Source organism: Struthio camelus, chromosome 2 (genome assembly GCF_040807025.1).
Source record: "Struthio camelus isolate bStrCam1 chromosome 2, bStrCam1.hap1, whole genome shotgun sequence".
In the NCBI taxonomy this organism is placed as follows: domain Eukaryota; kingdom Metazoa; phylum Chordata; class Aves; order Struthioniformes; family Struthionidae; genus Struthio; species Struthio camelus.
The window spans coordinates 6,430,861-6,446,749 of record NC_090943.1 but is presented as its reverse complement, the minus strand read 5'-3'; the positions used below and the strand labels follow the sequence as shown (position 1 = coordinate 6,446,749).

Below are 15,889 nucleotides of genomic sequence, written 5' to 3'. Positions count from 1 at the left end.
TTTCCCCTCAGTCCCTTCTCTTTCCTAAAGACCCAGATAAGACTGCCACCAGTCAACTGACACCAGCAGCAGACTGACACCAGCATCCACCAACAATGGACCAAGCACCTCCACACTCAGATCCACCAGTTAGGAGCACCATAGCTAATGTTTAACAGATCCTTTAAAAAGCAGAGATTCAAAGAAGATGGCAGCATAGGCAGCCCCTCCTGATGGGGCATTGTCACATGTAACTCATTTAATCCAGAATGCTGTCTTCACTGAACTGAGTATCCAAGGGATCCTTTGACCCACAGAAAACATGCATGCATGGCAACAGAGAGGAAAAAAAAAAAGTCTCCTTTAATAGCGTCTCAGCATGACCTGCAAAAGTGTTTGAGCTGTATGCAATCCAAGCTGGAACACCAGCAGTATATAACTTCTGGGCTTCATCCATACAAAGCTGATGGTAAAAGAAAATCATCCTGAGGGCCAGAACATGTGGAGAGAGATGTAAAAAGAAAAGTACTTACTTTTTCTTCATAGTAAAAGACAAAAGTGATCATAAACCATTTAGACACAGTGACAGCATGTAGGATAGGATAGGATAGGAAAGGAAAGGATAGGAAAGGGCAAGATAGGACAGGATAGGATAGGACAGGACAGGACAGGAAAGAACAGAACAGAACAGAACAGAACAGATCAACTTGATCATTCGCAGAAAGATTTACATTTTGCTCTAAGCGACCAAATGCCACAACATCTCTTGATTTCCTGGAACAGACAGAGGTCTTTCACCACAACCTGATAGCATAACCTTCCCTGCACCAAGCATCGCTATAGGCCTTCACTGAAAACAGCTATCACCAAAAGGAAAATCCTGCTGTCTGCTACACATCCTTGCTCACTGCTTGTTGTTTCTTCCAATACTTAATTTTCTTTCTTGACAGAGCATCTCACATCTTTAAATAAAAATAAGGTGTGTTTTTAAGACAGCATGAGAAGGTCATGCTAGACAGACCAGAGAAATGACTCCTTTTGCAAACGTGAGATTATTTTCTCTGCTGTGTCTGCTCTGGCTTTCTGCTTTGTGAGTGTAGCACTTCTTTGCAAGTCTATTCCATGCTGTGACAGGTGACTTACTTGGACAAAGTTTCCAGCTCGTGTTGCTGGAGACAGGAGATGAAAGAGGAGGATATAATGTTGTATTCATGTTTCTGACCTTTTTTTTTCCTTAAATTAACGGCTCCAGATTTTCTCCAAGGAGAGCACTGGTGAATACCAGAGACAGTGTGCAATGCCGAAAGGTAAACCATAGAGGGAGATACAAGAAGGCAAAAAAAGAAAGAGATAAAAAAGAATTGGCAGTGACTGCTTGAATGAGAGAGCTGGTGTACCGTAAATGGACACCCTGACCACCCTTGGTGCCAGCACAGTGCTGGGTTGCCTTTGATTATAGCTGCTTGCAGGACCAGCTAGAAGTATGTGGTCTCTGTGTGCTCTTTGTCTTGGCCACCGCCATTTACTTTTACGTGTCCATTTTCAGAGCTGCTGTTGGCATTTTCACAGGGCCTAATGAAAGGGAAAACAGTCAGAAAGCAGACAAAGACCCATTCTGACTTGACAAGAGCCTTCTCCAACGGGCCCAGGGAAGAAGGATGTGTAGCCTTCGGGCAACTTCCTTCCCGTTCATCACTCACTCCCTGAGAGGCTGTGGACACCCTTGTCCAAGGAGGCCAACTAAAGCGCTGGGGTGCAATTCAGCCACATTTCATGGGGAGTGGGGAGCAGGGCAGTAGGTGATATCTAAAGCTGGAGGGCACAGCTATGCGGCATCGGCCTTTCCCTGGGGAGGGCGGGGGGAGACAAGGGACGTGTGGGCTCCTCCTGGAGTCCCTCTGTTTTTTGGGCATGAAGGAAGGCGTGACCACCGTGGGTCTGAGATACACCTTTGGCCTTGGCTACAGGGGCAAACGGCCCGAGCCACTATTGCACAAGAGGCTCCCGTCAGCACGCTTTCTGGAATGACAATCACATTTACTTGGCACACTTGTGTTTGGTCTCAGAGGAGCATCGCTCTCAGGAAGGACGTGGACTGTTACCTCCAGGAGCACTGGGGCAGTTGGGGTACTCACCTGCACTGGGGGTCAGCTGCCTCCATGTTATCTGCCAGCTCCATGCCTCGGGTCTCTGGCAGCAGGAAGCAGAGCAGCCCTCCGATCACGGGGGCGCTCCCGAAGATGGCCATGGGCACAGCCTGGTGGTAGCGGCTGAGGAGGCGGATCAGCGGGGCGGTGATCCCCGCCAGCCGGGCTGACATTGAGCACAGCCCCACGCCGGTCTGCCTGTGGGGTGGGAGCGGGGGTGGCGGGAGGCGCAGGCCATGCCTTGGCCCCCTGGGCCCCTCCATCACTGGAGCCGAGGTGGCGCAATCACCGCAACCCTGCAGTTTCCATCATATTGCTCTGACAATGCTCCGGGTGGAGGGGCACGAAGAGCTCCATTAGCACCAGCTGCGGTGCACTGGGGCACACGAAGGGGATCTGGTTCAAGGAGCACCATGTCCATCCTCCCACCACTTAGGTCAGGGTCGCATCCAGCCCTGGGGAGAGGAACGGGGAGAAATCTCACCTGACAACGGTGGGGAACAGCTCTGCCGTGTACACATAAGAGGTGGAGAAGGAGGCTGAGGTGGCAAACTTCCCAATTATGGCCAGGACGGTGATCACCACAGGCAGATCTGAGTGGAGAAGAGGTGGCTGCTGTGGCAGGGGTGCCCAGCACTGCTCAGACCTCAGATGAGGGCTGCAGTGGGACACCTGGACACAAGTGCAAACCACACAGGGAGACATCACCTCTAAACAGTGCCTGAATCTGAACCAAAGAACAGCTCTGGTCTGAGGACCACCTTCATGCCACTTTGCATTCATCTCACCACCCCAGACATCAATACGCTGAGAGGGAAACCCTTTCCCAGTGGGTGGTCCAATGCCCTGAGGGCTCTGCCCTCTCCTCTCCGGATGCAGCCAGCAAAGGAAAGGTTTGTTGCTCCGGGGAAATCCCCACTAGGGGAGAAGCTGGCACTGGCCATTGCTGCACCCATAACACTGCTGGAAAGGAAGCAGTTCAAAGAGCTAGCAGCAAGGCAGCCTCTTCGGCCTTGAAGTCAGGAAATATAACTGGGAATCACACAGAGGTGGAAGGGATGCCTCACATCACAGGACAGCGTCTTGATGGACTCCCTCATCACAGAGGAGACCCGTTCCCTAAGGCTTCCCCCATGATCGCCAATAAGGGACAGAAAGGTGCTTTAATGGGATGAGGAATCCCAGCTGCTCATACAGGAGTGGTATGAGATGAGCTACATCCTCCCCTTTCCAGAAAGCAGACAGAGCAGGAGGACTCATACTGCTGTGGTGACATGACCACAGAGCTGACATCCCTGGAGCTGGGGCAGGTTCAGACAAGGTCTTCAGCCTTTGCAAAGAGATTTCTAGGATTATGAGAGTCAGATAGCCAAGTCCAACGGATTTTCCAAGCAAATCTACCCCCTAAGCTATTGGAAACTATTCCCAATACACCCTTTCTGGGAAAATACCTTCTGGGTAACTAGTAAGCAGAACCCAGATTTCCTAGCCCACCTATGCTGAGGTGGGAAGTTTATTGATGGTTACTTCCAGTCCCTGGCTCCGCAGCAAGGTCCCTGGATTTTTGAAAGCCTGAAACTAGAGTGAGTCACTCCAGTTCTTTGGGAAGTGTATAGCTGGAAATATGATGCCAGGGACCCTAAAAGCATCTTGTATCTCTTCTCTTTCCTTGACCCTCACTTGCAGCACTAGCACAGCAGCAGGGGCAATGGTATGGAGTGCAGGCAAAGAATGGAGAGAAACAGAGAAGAGGTTATTTCTTTTTCCTGCTCACTTAAAGAAGGGTAACTTACTAGGCTTTTAAATGCCTTATCTTCTGCATCTCCCTGAGAGGAGATGGTGGAGCGTAATGGGCCCTGCCTGCCAAGGGCAGGGAGCTGTTGAGGGGCCAGGCACAGCTCTGAATGAGAAGAAAGTCATGCTGAGAAGAAGCCAGCACATCAGGAGTGCAGCCCCTTGGGACCATGGCCCTAGAGGCATCCCAAACCCTGAGAGAGAGTGTGGGACTGCAGCTAGGCAGGCTGGGAGGACAGAGACTGGACTGGGAATGGAAGGAAAGAGTAAGGGCTCTGCAGCCTCCTCCCTCAGAGGCTGTGCTCCTGGAATGGGAAGAGGTTGTTCACCTTCGGGGATGCCAGTGATGATCAGACACATCAGACCACCCAGCAGCAGGAGAACACCCTGGGATTTCTTCCTCCCAAACCACTGAAGCAACAAGATACAAGAGGCACGAGCTGGGATTTCCACTGCTCCAAAGGCAAGTTGCGTCAGGTAGATGTCCAGCCCAAAGTTCGTCACGTTCAGACTGAGCCCATAGTAGACAAGGCTATTCACAAACCTGAGAGCCGAGCAGAATGGCATTAAGCGTACATATTGTCCATGAGCGAATGCAATATTGATCTCTACTGATGACATTTTGACCACCTCCAGAATTTGCATGGGGACACAAAACCACCCCAAGACCAGGGGATACCCAAAGCTGAGACTACATCAACCTTTCTCACAACCCCCTCATCACCCTGAAGAGCCAGCCTCTCCCCAGGCCCACAGGTGATGGATCTGGTCCAGCCTGGATGGCAGAAAGGTGGCAGAAGCAGAAACATACGTGCACATGAGCCCAGAAGCACCAAGTGAGTTTACAGTTCTCATCAACCTCTAATCCTGTTTTCACTTCACCCAGTAGTCGGCAAAGGGGGTACAAGGGGAGATCTTACCAGGCGAACGACATGATTAAAGTCACCTTGCGGAGGTGCTTCTTCCGGAAAAGATCTGTAGTACTCCCAGGCTTAGCCTCTTGCTCAGGCTTCAGCTTCAAAATTCAAAAAGCCTCAGTCAGATCAGAGAAAGGAAACCCATAGCCAACTCCTTTTCTTACTGATGTCAAAGAAAGACTCCTCCTGCTTCAACAGGATAGGCTTGAGATCCCAAACTGTTCTGGGGGGAATGGCAGCCCAGTGGGGCTGGGGTCCCATCACTATGGTCTGGGTACTCAGTGCAAGAGTTTGGTGCTTCAGAGCTTTCTCAGGACAAACCTTCTCAGTCTAGGGGCCTTGGGGTGGGCAGGGAGGAGAACCCCATTTAGGCATTGATTCATGGCAAATCAGAGTTTCAAGAGACAGCTCCTGCTCCTCCTTGACATTGGTGCAGCCCTCACTGCTGAAACGCCAGGGAAGCATATAGGTCCCCTGCCTACCCCAAGGTGGACAATAGAGAGATTGGGACTACCACAAGCCTCTTCCCTGGTCTTGTATTCTCCCTAAAGTTCAGCTGCAGCTGGAGTTACCCACATCCCATCCCCAATTAATCCCCAAGACACATGAGAAGATGATTGCCAAATGAACTCAGCTCCAGGAATTGCTATAGACCTATTCTGGTTCCAGAACCCCATCTTTCCTGAACCTTTACTGACTCGACTTAAACGTGCTGCACTTGGGAACCAAGTGCAGGTGCAAGTCTCTCAGGAGAACAAGCAGTTCCCCATGCCACTGTTGGTACCTGCTCAAGGAGCCCTGGCGGGATGGTGCGCTTGTTGATGGATGCTGCCTTCTGAAGGACCTTCTTAGCTTCTTCGACTCTCCCTTTTGTCATCAGCCATCGAGCCGATTCTGGTAGGACCCTGCCAAGGAAGTGAAATCAGAAGATGCCACCACAGCCTGCCAAACATCCTCAAAGCCCATCTCCCTGTGACCACTTCCAGCAAGCAACATGCATCACTTGTGACTGAGGAGGTCTAAATACTTCTTCAGGTCAGGCTTGCCAGGCCTAACTTGAGGCCATAAAGTGCACACTGAAAGGCATGAACTAAAGCAGCTTCTGATGTCAGCAGTCAGTGCCTCAGGGAGATGATCTGAGCTCAGCAGAAGCCCTTCCAGCATCTGCATTATAATGGGGCAGACGCAACCAAGATGGTTCTGAGCTGCTGCCTCCTGGCTGCCAACCCTCGCACCCACCACTGTCATGTTTGCAAGGAGCTCTCTGCCTCCTCCCACTTACCAGAAGTAGAAGAAAAGGGCAAATATTGGAACAGATCCTGCAATCTCTAACAGTCTCCAGTTGCGAATACCATAACTCAAGCCAGCCAAAAGCATCTGTCCGATGGCAAAACAGCAGTGAGAAATAAGCACTGCGTGGGGCCGGTAGGAGACACCAACCCATTCTGTAGCTGAAAAGAACAAAGATTTAGGGCCATCAGTGTGAATGGTTTCCCCTCATCCAAACAGCATGCTCCCCTTGGAAAGAGCTCTCTAGTAGGTCAGGAGAAGAAATCAGTCGTCAGAACTCTGGTGTCGGACACACATCTGAATTATCATCAGCATTGTGTGAGCTGCTGCACCTCTCTGGAGACTTGGTCTGTTCTGACAGCCAACGCAGGGTTATGCACACTAGCATGGACCTTTTCAGAGGGACGTGAAGCTAATGTACCTCACCCCTCTGCTATCAGTGTTCACAAAATCCCTTGCTGGGGCCCAAGCCAGTTGCATCCCAGAGCCACTGGGCTCTCTCCTTACATTAATAACCTGAGGTGGAGCAGTAAGAAGTGCTTACATTGCCCCCATCTGAGCACTGGCATAGGAGAGAGACTATCCATGGCTCTCACTCTGCACTGGGGAGAGGCAGAAGTGCCAAAGGGCAGTTCAAAGACAGACCTGTCCCCACCCTTCTGCATCACCCTCTGAATAAACCCACTTCAGGAGCCACTGAGACGTATCACAGTGACTGTCCTGCTCATATTATAAAATTACTTGTCCCTTGGAAGGCCTCGGTCATTGCACGTTCAGTGAGGGGTTCTGGGGGTCCCTGGTCTCCACAAAGCCTGAGGTCAGGACTTTCAGAGGTGACTCAAGGTTTGCCCATAAACCTTCAAGTCCCATTTCACGAGATACTTCAGTGCCACAAAGTACCCATTTGAGAAATGGGCATAAAACCTTCTCATTGCTGCATACTTCAGTTGAAAGAGTCATTGAGACCTGCCAGTGAAAAGGAGCAAAGTGACACAGCAGCAGAGAACTGCAAGTAGGGATGTTGCAGCTGGGTTTCGTCTGCCTTAACCCAGACAGCATTTGAAATGGCCCAGCAAAATGGTGGAACTGCTGACAGTAAGCTCTGCACACAGAAACAAGCCGTGCATGTTCCAGTCAAGGGCTGACAGCAACCCCTGCTAAGGGGGCTCCAGTCCTGGCCCCACAACCCAGTTCACCAGGGCTGTGTCACCTGCTAGCAGCCACTTAGAACTTCTGTTTGAAGTCTAAGGCCATCTTCTCACTGAGATGCGGTCTCGCTGCACTCAGCTTCATACCAGTTTTGCAGGGTTGGCTTCCCTAATTTGCCTTTCCTGGGAGAGGGGGAACAGGCCCACTGCAGAGCTGTTCATTTGGGAGGGAGTTTTGCAATACACGCAGGATGAACTTTTATGTCCCTTTTTCTATTGCATCTTGAGAGACCACATCTTCCTGCCTCAGAGCAAGGACATCCTACTCACCTAAGGCCAATATCGTCATGGTTATCCCTGACACAGAAGCTCCCACGACACACCTGAAGGCCATGTATACATAGAAATGCGGCACAAAGGCAATTCCAACACCAAATAAACCCTGGATGAGGATGGAGATCAGAATGACAGGCCGGCGACCCATCCTGTGGAGGAAGAGAGAAGACACAGATGGCATGTGGAGAGATCCCATGAGCATGGCGAAGAGATCAATGGGATACATACTGATTTGGGGACCACTCACACCTAAGGAAATCCAGACTCTGGGTGAAGAAAGCTTCTAAAAGCACCCCAGAAAGGAACAGGCAGGAAGAACGGCATCGCACCTTCTGACCAGATGCTGTGCTGGCAAAGGAGATGCTGCTAAAGCAAGCTACCTTTGAAGAGACTCTGTGTCCTCTCCCTTGAGGTCCCTGAGGATCAGCCTGAAAAGGACTGTGCTCCCAGTTCACATGTGAAGCACCCTGTACACAAGCTGTGTTCTTCTGCCTTGTGAGCCCTGCCATGGGGCTGTGTCTCTCACAGGAGCTGAGCACTTTGCTCAGGATCACGGTGAGCTGAGCAGAGCCACAGGAAGGAGGGGGCACCTGGCCTGGTTGACTAAGCTGAACTTGGGTCCAACTCTGTGCCCAAAAGGAGATCTCTGGGACCTCTGGAGACACCCCAGGGTATCTGAGACACCTGCTGAGGCTCAACCTGTGATTCCTTAAGAAGCCCCCAAGGGTCGTACCTGTCTCCCTCTCCTGTCACCTCTCAGACATCCATATACCTCTCGGATGTCACAAGATGCTCTCAATCAGGCAAGGGGATCAAGACCCATGGAGCGGATGTTTCATGCTCAGTGCATGGACACATCTTGAACTTTATGCTGGTTTATCCCTGGATGCTGGGCAGTAACTCCAGGCAGGTTGTTGTGTCTCCTCACCTGTCACTCAGCGGCCCAAAGATCATGGCTCCCAGGAGAAGCCCCAGCATGTAAACAGCCTGGGAGATGTCATTCAGATCCTTCCTGTCGCACACAAGGTCAAACTGGAGGAAGGAAACACAGCTGCTTTTGCTCTCGACAGGCCCCAGCTGGGCAACTGCTTTATCAGGATGGGCAGCACTGCTGTCCCCACACGCACACAGGATTTAGTTCCCAGGTCCTTGCTCAAACCTGGGGTGTGGAGATCCCACCCCCAAGGATGCATCTCCATCATGTGCATGAACAGCACAAGCCAGAGGCAGGACAGGCCTACTGGACCTCTGTCCGGCTCCTCACTGTGGGGCCCCTCTCTGAGTGCTGGGACTTGCAGGACTCCCCTCCAGAGCAGGTTCCTCCGAGATAACCTCCTGGTTGGGAAGTTTTGCTTTAAATGGGAATTCAGGATAAGAGTCCCAGCACCTTGCTCCCTTCCTGGCACTAGTCTGGCTCAGGCCTCTGTCCCCACAGCCAGGTGTTGAGAGAGGCGGGGAAGGGTGCAAGAAGGAGGTCAGGAGAGGTATGTCCTCTCTCAGGTGGTTTCCCAAGCTCATGGCTGCAGTTAGCCTTTCAGCCACTCAGCCTCCAGCCCACATGGCCTGCTTTAAGGAGTGTTTTCCCATGCAGTGATCAGGGCACCAAGAAGGGATGTTTAAATCTGCTCTCTGCTGACACATTGGAAACCTTATTGCTGAGGTGTCAAAAAGGGCAGTGACTATTTCTTTGCCCAAACCTTCCTTAGAAATACCAACACAGTTTGCTCTCTGACTTTTCTTCCTTCCTCTCTTTTACTACTGAAATGCAAAGGGAAGACGGAAAGGACTGTGTTATTTTGCTGCCCTTAAAAGCCTGAGGCACAGTGGAAAAATGCAGTTCTTTTTTACTATGGACTCATTTTGTGGCTCCAGTCTTTCCACTCAGACTCAGAAATCCATAAGCAACATTAAGCGGCTGCACAGAGTGGGACATTGTATTTCAGCAGAGACACAGGTTGTACCTGTGGTGTCTGGAGTCCAGCCCAGGCAGACTTTAGCTGGCTTTGACCTTGTTTTTTTTCATTTCAGCAGCAGAAAGTCAGTGTAGGATAGGAAACATGCCCAAAGTGCTGAGGGGCACAGCCAAGCCCCCAGCCTCCAGGCTCTCCCAGCACCCGAGATGAGCATGACTTGGCAGCCAGTTTGGGGATGTTTGCGCCAAGCTGTTCTCATAGCAGGAAACACTATTGTCCTGCTCCAAATGATGAGCTGCTGCACGTGCAGCTGAGTCCTGACTGTCTGAGCTCTGATGCCAGCCCGTGATAACAGAGTGTCCTCCCAGTACTAGCTCCTGTCTGCCCTTACTGTAGTCACACAAATGTGCAGCTGGTCCATGAATGTGTGAGTGTGACATCTTTAGACATGGAAATTCATCTGGAAACAGATGGCTACCGAGGAGCCTCCTGGAGAAGCTCCTGACTTGGTGGTAAAATGGATTCCAGAGACAACATGGAGCTCCTGGAAACAATGGATGTTGGAGTCTCCCATCTGGTGCAGGTCAGAGGAAGGTACCCATGAGAAAGATTGAAGCTGGGGGTAGGGACAGAGGGAAGGAAGGAGAAGGGAGGAAGGAGGAAGGACAAGAGCAGATCAGAGATCCTGAGGAGTCAGGGATGCCGGTAGAGATACAGCCTTTGCTCATCCACAGGGGCCACGGGACATCTTGTCTCAGCCCTGAAGATCTCTGGAGGACCCAGAAAGACCACTGCCAGCCAGGGCCCTTGGGAGATAAACCTCTCCCTGAAGGAAGGTGATGTGGGAAGAACTAGGCTGGAAACAACAGGAAAGGAAGATCTTTACTGGAAGCCCTCGGCATGGCCAGAGCAGAGACGTCTGTCTGTGTGATCTCTCTCATGCAGCAGTGTTGCATTGGGGAGCCTCCAGGGGCAGTTTCCATTCTGGAGGAAAAGTGCAGATGCGCACTGAGGTCTATTGGCAGGCTGAGGCACAGAGACAGCGCGTTCTCCTTTGCCTGCTCTTACTGCTCAGAAAAGTTGGCTTTTGCTGGCTTTCCCCATCAGGGTGGGAAATTTCATCCTGACAAGATATTTTTCTGCCAAACGGCCACATTTGCTGTTTACTTCTCTGGTTTTCAAGAGGAAAATTCAGGTTTCAGTGCAGTGATATTGCCAAAGAAGATGCTGTTCTTGGGACAAAATCTGCAGTCCTCTTCACATCACTTAGTTCAGTTCCAGCCATCACTAGGGGTGCTGGTGTCCCTGTTTGTTTTGTTTTGTTTTGTTTTGTTTTGTTTTAAGTGATTGCCTTCCCTTCCAGGAGGAAAAGAATATATGAAGCACTACTTCCCAGGCCAAGTGGTTTGTGTTGGAAAGCTGTTCTGTAGCTGCCTGCATCTCGAAAGCATCTATAGGAAAAGATTCCCAGGGAAGAGGCTATATAGGAAATTTACAGAGATGACAAAGCGCTGAAATAAAGTACAATTTAGCACTACTCGGTGGAGCTTGTTGGCGTTGCTGAGGTTTCTGGTAACCCCCAAGTGGGTGGCTTTGCAAGATCTCCTCTCCTTGTCAAACTTGGTACCTCCACACAAAGTGCACAGCAATGAGGAACCCAGGCTGCTTGAGACAGCCCTGAGCTGCAGTCACTGCACTGAGATGCTGAGGTCATCATCACACAGTCACACATTCTGACAGTACCCGCCACCGCATAGGAGCTGAAATCAAGCACTGACCCTCCCCTCAGCCCCCAGCCAGGGTGTCTGAAGCACAAAGTGGTACTCAGGGACGGACAAGCTGGAATGGTACCTCCAGGCTGCAGAGCGGTGGCTGGAGCAGGGACATCCACAAGGTTCCTCCACACTTGGTGCACCAAGGGCCTGGATGCTGGCATAGGGGGAGATGGTGTGCAGAGCACACATTGGACTCACCGGCTAGGCCTGTGGCCCTGCTTGGCATCTATATGTGTCTTGGCCTGCTTGCATACAACCTCCTGGGGGGGCCACATCTGGGCAATGGGAGATGGAGCCAAGGTCTCCAAAATATGGCTGAGGTAAATCTCAGCCTGGCCACCCTACGGCTGTCAATGGCACAGACTAAAGTACAGGACAGGGTGGCCATTTGGGTGGCCTATCGCTTCCAGGTCCCCAGAGCGTCAGAAGGCAATTACAGACCTCGGTCAGCAGGGATGGCATTTGTGCAGAGGGGTACACCCAGACGTTGCTGCAGTTCTGCGTGGCATTTAGGCCATACACCACGATGGCCTAAAGGTCCAAGGTCCAAGGCCCAAGGTCCCAGTCCACAGGTGAATATGTGGAGCACTGTTCGTATGCCCCACTCGTGCTCCAGGGGACAGTGAGGTTCAGCTGCTCGTCCTCAGTCAGGTTGGGGTCGACCGCCCGGATCCAGCTGGTGTTGCAGTAATGGGGCACGTCCACTGACATGAACACTTGGCCAAGCATATGGAAAGCAGTCAAAAGGACGGGGAGGGAGAGCAGCACTACCAGCCATTTCTGAAATAGCCCAAACTCCCCCAGAGCACTTATGATGTCTCCAAACCCAGACATGGTGACAGCTCCTATGATCAGTCTGTACCAGAACACAATGCTTAAATGAACAAAAATGTTTTAAATGGACAAATTAATGTTTAAACTTTGTAATCACTAACCCTCTAATCAGATGTGATAAAATGTGCACTTCTATCAGCATATTTCCCATCAGCCCAATCAACAGCCTGCTGGCATCCTCTGAGATGCACTTTGCCATTTGTAACTCCCTCCCTTATCTCCCAGGCCAAGTGGTTTGCAAGAGCAAAGGTGCCAGAGCGCTGCCACTCTCGGGGACAGTGTGAGGGCAGCTCATCTTGGCTCATCTTGTTTCAGCCTGGCACGTCTCCCCAAGCCTCCTGAAGGCAGCCGTGCTGCAGCGCTTGAGATCTTTGTCAGAGACGAGAGACTATGACCACCCAGAGGAGGGCTTGGACCTGGGTTCTGGAGTTGCACCCAGGCATTAGAGGAGGAAACAGGAGGCTGAGCTGAGGAAAGTGGTTCAGGAGCCCGGGGCTGGGTCCCTGCTCTGCCATGGCCTTCCACTGCAGTCCCTGGCAGGTCCCCGTGGTGCTTAGAACTGCTGCTTGCCTGCTGACACGTGCCCATAGACACCTCCTGAGCTGCTCCCCGCCCTGGATCACCCCAAAGCTGAACATCCAGATCGTGGGGCTAAGCACCCCGCAGGGCTGACGTGGCTCATTAGAGGCTGAGCACGTGGGACTCATGTCGTATAGCAGGGGAGGAGGATGTACTGCAGCTCCAGTGGCCACTCTGCTCTGTGTGCCACCCGTGGGTCAGCTCTCACTCTCTGCCCCCAAAAAAGCCATCAGCTACTCCCTGGGCTTTGTTCTTCCATGCATCTACACCCTTGTGATCTGCACCAAAGCATTTCCCCAGGAGATTAGGATCCCATCCAAGGGACTGGGACAACACAAGCCAAAGAGAAGTTCATCACAAAACACAAGCCAAAGAGAAGTTCATCACAAGGCACCTCATGCTCTGCACCCCACTGCTGCTGAGGCTGACACAAAGCCACCACCTCACACTTCATGCCCTCCTTCAGCCCTGCGAAGGAGGACACCCTGCACACTTTGGAGGCTATGGGTGCATTAGGGGAACAGAGACTCTATGATGGACACCAGGAATTAACCATAGGGCACCACAGGGCTCTAGCCCCCTTCCTCTTCGTAGTGCTTCCTGGATGTGAGATGTAGGAGCTGCTGTCAGTTCTTCTTTGGCCTCCTACCACCATGCAGAGAGGGAAGAGCTGTGCCCTGTTGATCTACATGTGCACTGAGGGGTCTAAAACCAGCTGCTGTATGCAGGTATCATTGGCAAGTCCTGCCCATAACAGGGGCAGAAGTAAGCTGCTCTTGCAGTGGCTGCAGGGGCTTTAACAGCTCACCGCCCATGAGGACGTGGTACTGGTGTCCTCTGACGAAGTAAAATGCAACCTCTCCCTTTGCAATAGTGTCCACATTCAGGTCAGAACCTCTCAACCTCACCCCTTGGTAGAGACCTGGGTTCATGTCCTGGGACCTCCCCATTGCCAAGGAAACTGGCCAGGGAAAGCCAGAGCCAAAGCCAGGGCTAGGACCATCTGAGGTACGGAGGGATGGCAGAGCCAAGGCTGGCCATGCCCCCTGAGGCAAGGAGGCATGAGGCAAGGAGAGGTGAGGCAGCTCCTGTTGCAATGGGGGCCTCGCAGGGAGCACCAAAACAATCAGCACAGCCCCAGTGTCAGTGACCCCAACTGCCTGTGCTGCAACCCGAAGTTCTGGCCATGGGGCTGCAGGCATCAGGGGCCCAAACCCTGCCCTTTGACAAGAGGGCATTTCCCTCTCCTTCCCAACCTCACATTGGGAAGGTCCTGAGCCAGCAACCAGAACAAAGTCTGTAGAAAGGGATCTGACAAGCAAGAGCTAAGGAGATGAGAAGCACCATAAATGATGGTCTCCTGACTCTTATCAATGAGAGTTAGTGCTGAAGCCCAGATCCTGCAAATACCCTGCCCCATCTCCTGTCACACCCAGGTCCCATTTGCCCTTGATTTCTTGCAAGAAGAAACTATTTTTCTCCCAAAACACCTCCTGGGGAAGGTGCCCTCTAACTCTTCACCATTGCAGAACTGCACCCCCAACCAGTGCAATAGAGAGGAGGGGGACCGTAAGCCACCTCCTCCCCACAAATTGGTCACGGGCTGTCTCAAAAGGTCCAAGAGGAAGAGGAAGCAAATATCCTAGCTGGGGTCACTTCTCAGCCAGTGACCTGGTCTAAGAGGAGATACATTTGAGTCATTTGGCACAGGCAGAGAAAGGCAGTGAATTCCAGTCAAGGGAGAGAGACAATCCTTTAAGCCAGAGCATTTCTTGATGTCTGCCTGCATGGGAAGCTTCCTTGGACACAAAATAATCTCAACCCTGATGCAGATGAACTGGTACCCTGGATGTTCTGCCTGCCTGGCATTGGAAAGACCAACGTGGAGCACAGGAGACAGAGCTGGCACCACATTTACAGGAGCAGGGAGGACACCTGGGGCCTGGACCAACAACCGAGAGAAAGAGCGGAAACCCCTTGCTGGAGGTTTCCAACAACAGAGGAGGAGGCAGCAGTGGCTAATCAGGTCGGATTCACACCCCCCAGCAGGTAGGTTGAGATGGCCTCTTGAGGACCTGCCCAACCCATGTGTCCGTGACATACATCTCCAAGGCCTGAGGAAAGATCAGAAGGAATCCATCTGCTGCACTTCCAGGGAGAGCCTGTGCACTGAAGCCAAAGTCCAGCATAAGCATCATCTCCATGCAGGTCTGGCAGGAGCTCGGGACACCCCAGCCTGCAAAATATCATTTACTACAGCACAAAGAAAGCAATTAGAAACCAAAGAATGCTACAAACCTGAGTGACCAGAGTCACCTCATGGTCTGCAGGATATACCCAGCCGTTGCTGCACTTCTGTGTGGCATTCAGGCCATAAACCATGATGGAGTTGAGGTCCCAGTCCACAGGTGAATACATGGAGCACTGCTCATACGCCCCATTTGCATCCCGGGGGACAGTGAGGTTCAGCTGCTCGTCCTCAGTCAGGTTGGGGCCAACTGCCTGGATCCAGCTGGTATCGCAGTGATGAGGCACATCTGGGACCATAAAAAGTTGGCAAAACTGGTGGAAAGATACACTGAGGCACGGAAGGGAGGTTAGCACAACCAGCCATTTCTGAAATGGTCCAAAATCACCAGCCACTTTTAAAAGTTCTCCAGTGCCTGACATCGTCAGCTTTGTCTGGAGCAGGACAGTGCTGGGAGAGACTTTCCTGGGGGCTGGAATTAATATTTAAACCCAAGATAAGCTCTGCAGACGTAGGCAGCCTCAGCAAATACGTGGTTTTTTGTTAGGATAGACTTTATGCCTGGTGTTTTACCCATCATAAGTACACTGTGTAATATTAATAATCTCTGTGCCACCCAGTAACACACAGTGTATGCTAATGGGTACGGCAGAGGACCCCCCGATTCAGGAGACCTGGATTGCCTTTCTGCCAGGACTGGGTGTCATTGACTTGGGAAAAGACTCTTTTTCGAAGTATTTGCTGGATTTGCTGAAGTGCTGAAACAACTGCATGTCCCCGTCAGCTCCACTGCTTGGGCAAGCAAGCTTCAGAGGGGCCAAGTCAGTGCAGCGTGACGCAGAGCTGGGAAAAGTCCAGGAGAATAAATGGGGTGATGCTAATGGGTGAGCAGAGCAGGAGACAAGGAAGGGTGGCCAGCCAGTTGGCTA

The 15,889-nt window shown here is 51.7% G+C and overlaps 1 protein-coding gene across 1 annotated transcript; it reads right to left on the bottom strand.

The window, feature by feature from the left end:
- Positions 1 to 325: 325 nt before the first annotated feature.
- On the bottom strand, positions 326 to 15,400 carry LOC104148796 (solute carrier family 22 member 13-like). Its single transcript, XM_068934166.1, has 10 exons — positions 15,011 to 15,400; positions 8,540 to 8,643; positions 7,606 to 7,760; positions 6,120 to 6,288; positions 5,622 to 5,742; positions 4,841 to 4,935; positions 4,250 to 4,464; positions 2,611 to 2,719; positions 2,115 to 2,324; positions 326 to 1,551 (listed from the first exon to the last, which is right to left on the bottom strand). The coding sequence occupies exons 1-10, from the start codon at positions 15,380 to 15,382 to the stop codon at positions 1,455 to 1,457; spliced, it is 1,647 nt and encodes a 548-aa protein (XP_068790267.1). The 5' UTR covers positions 15,383 to 15,400; the 3' UTR covers positions 326 to 1,454.
- Between the last annotated feature and the right edge of the window lie 489 nt (positions 15,401 to 15,889).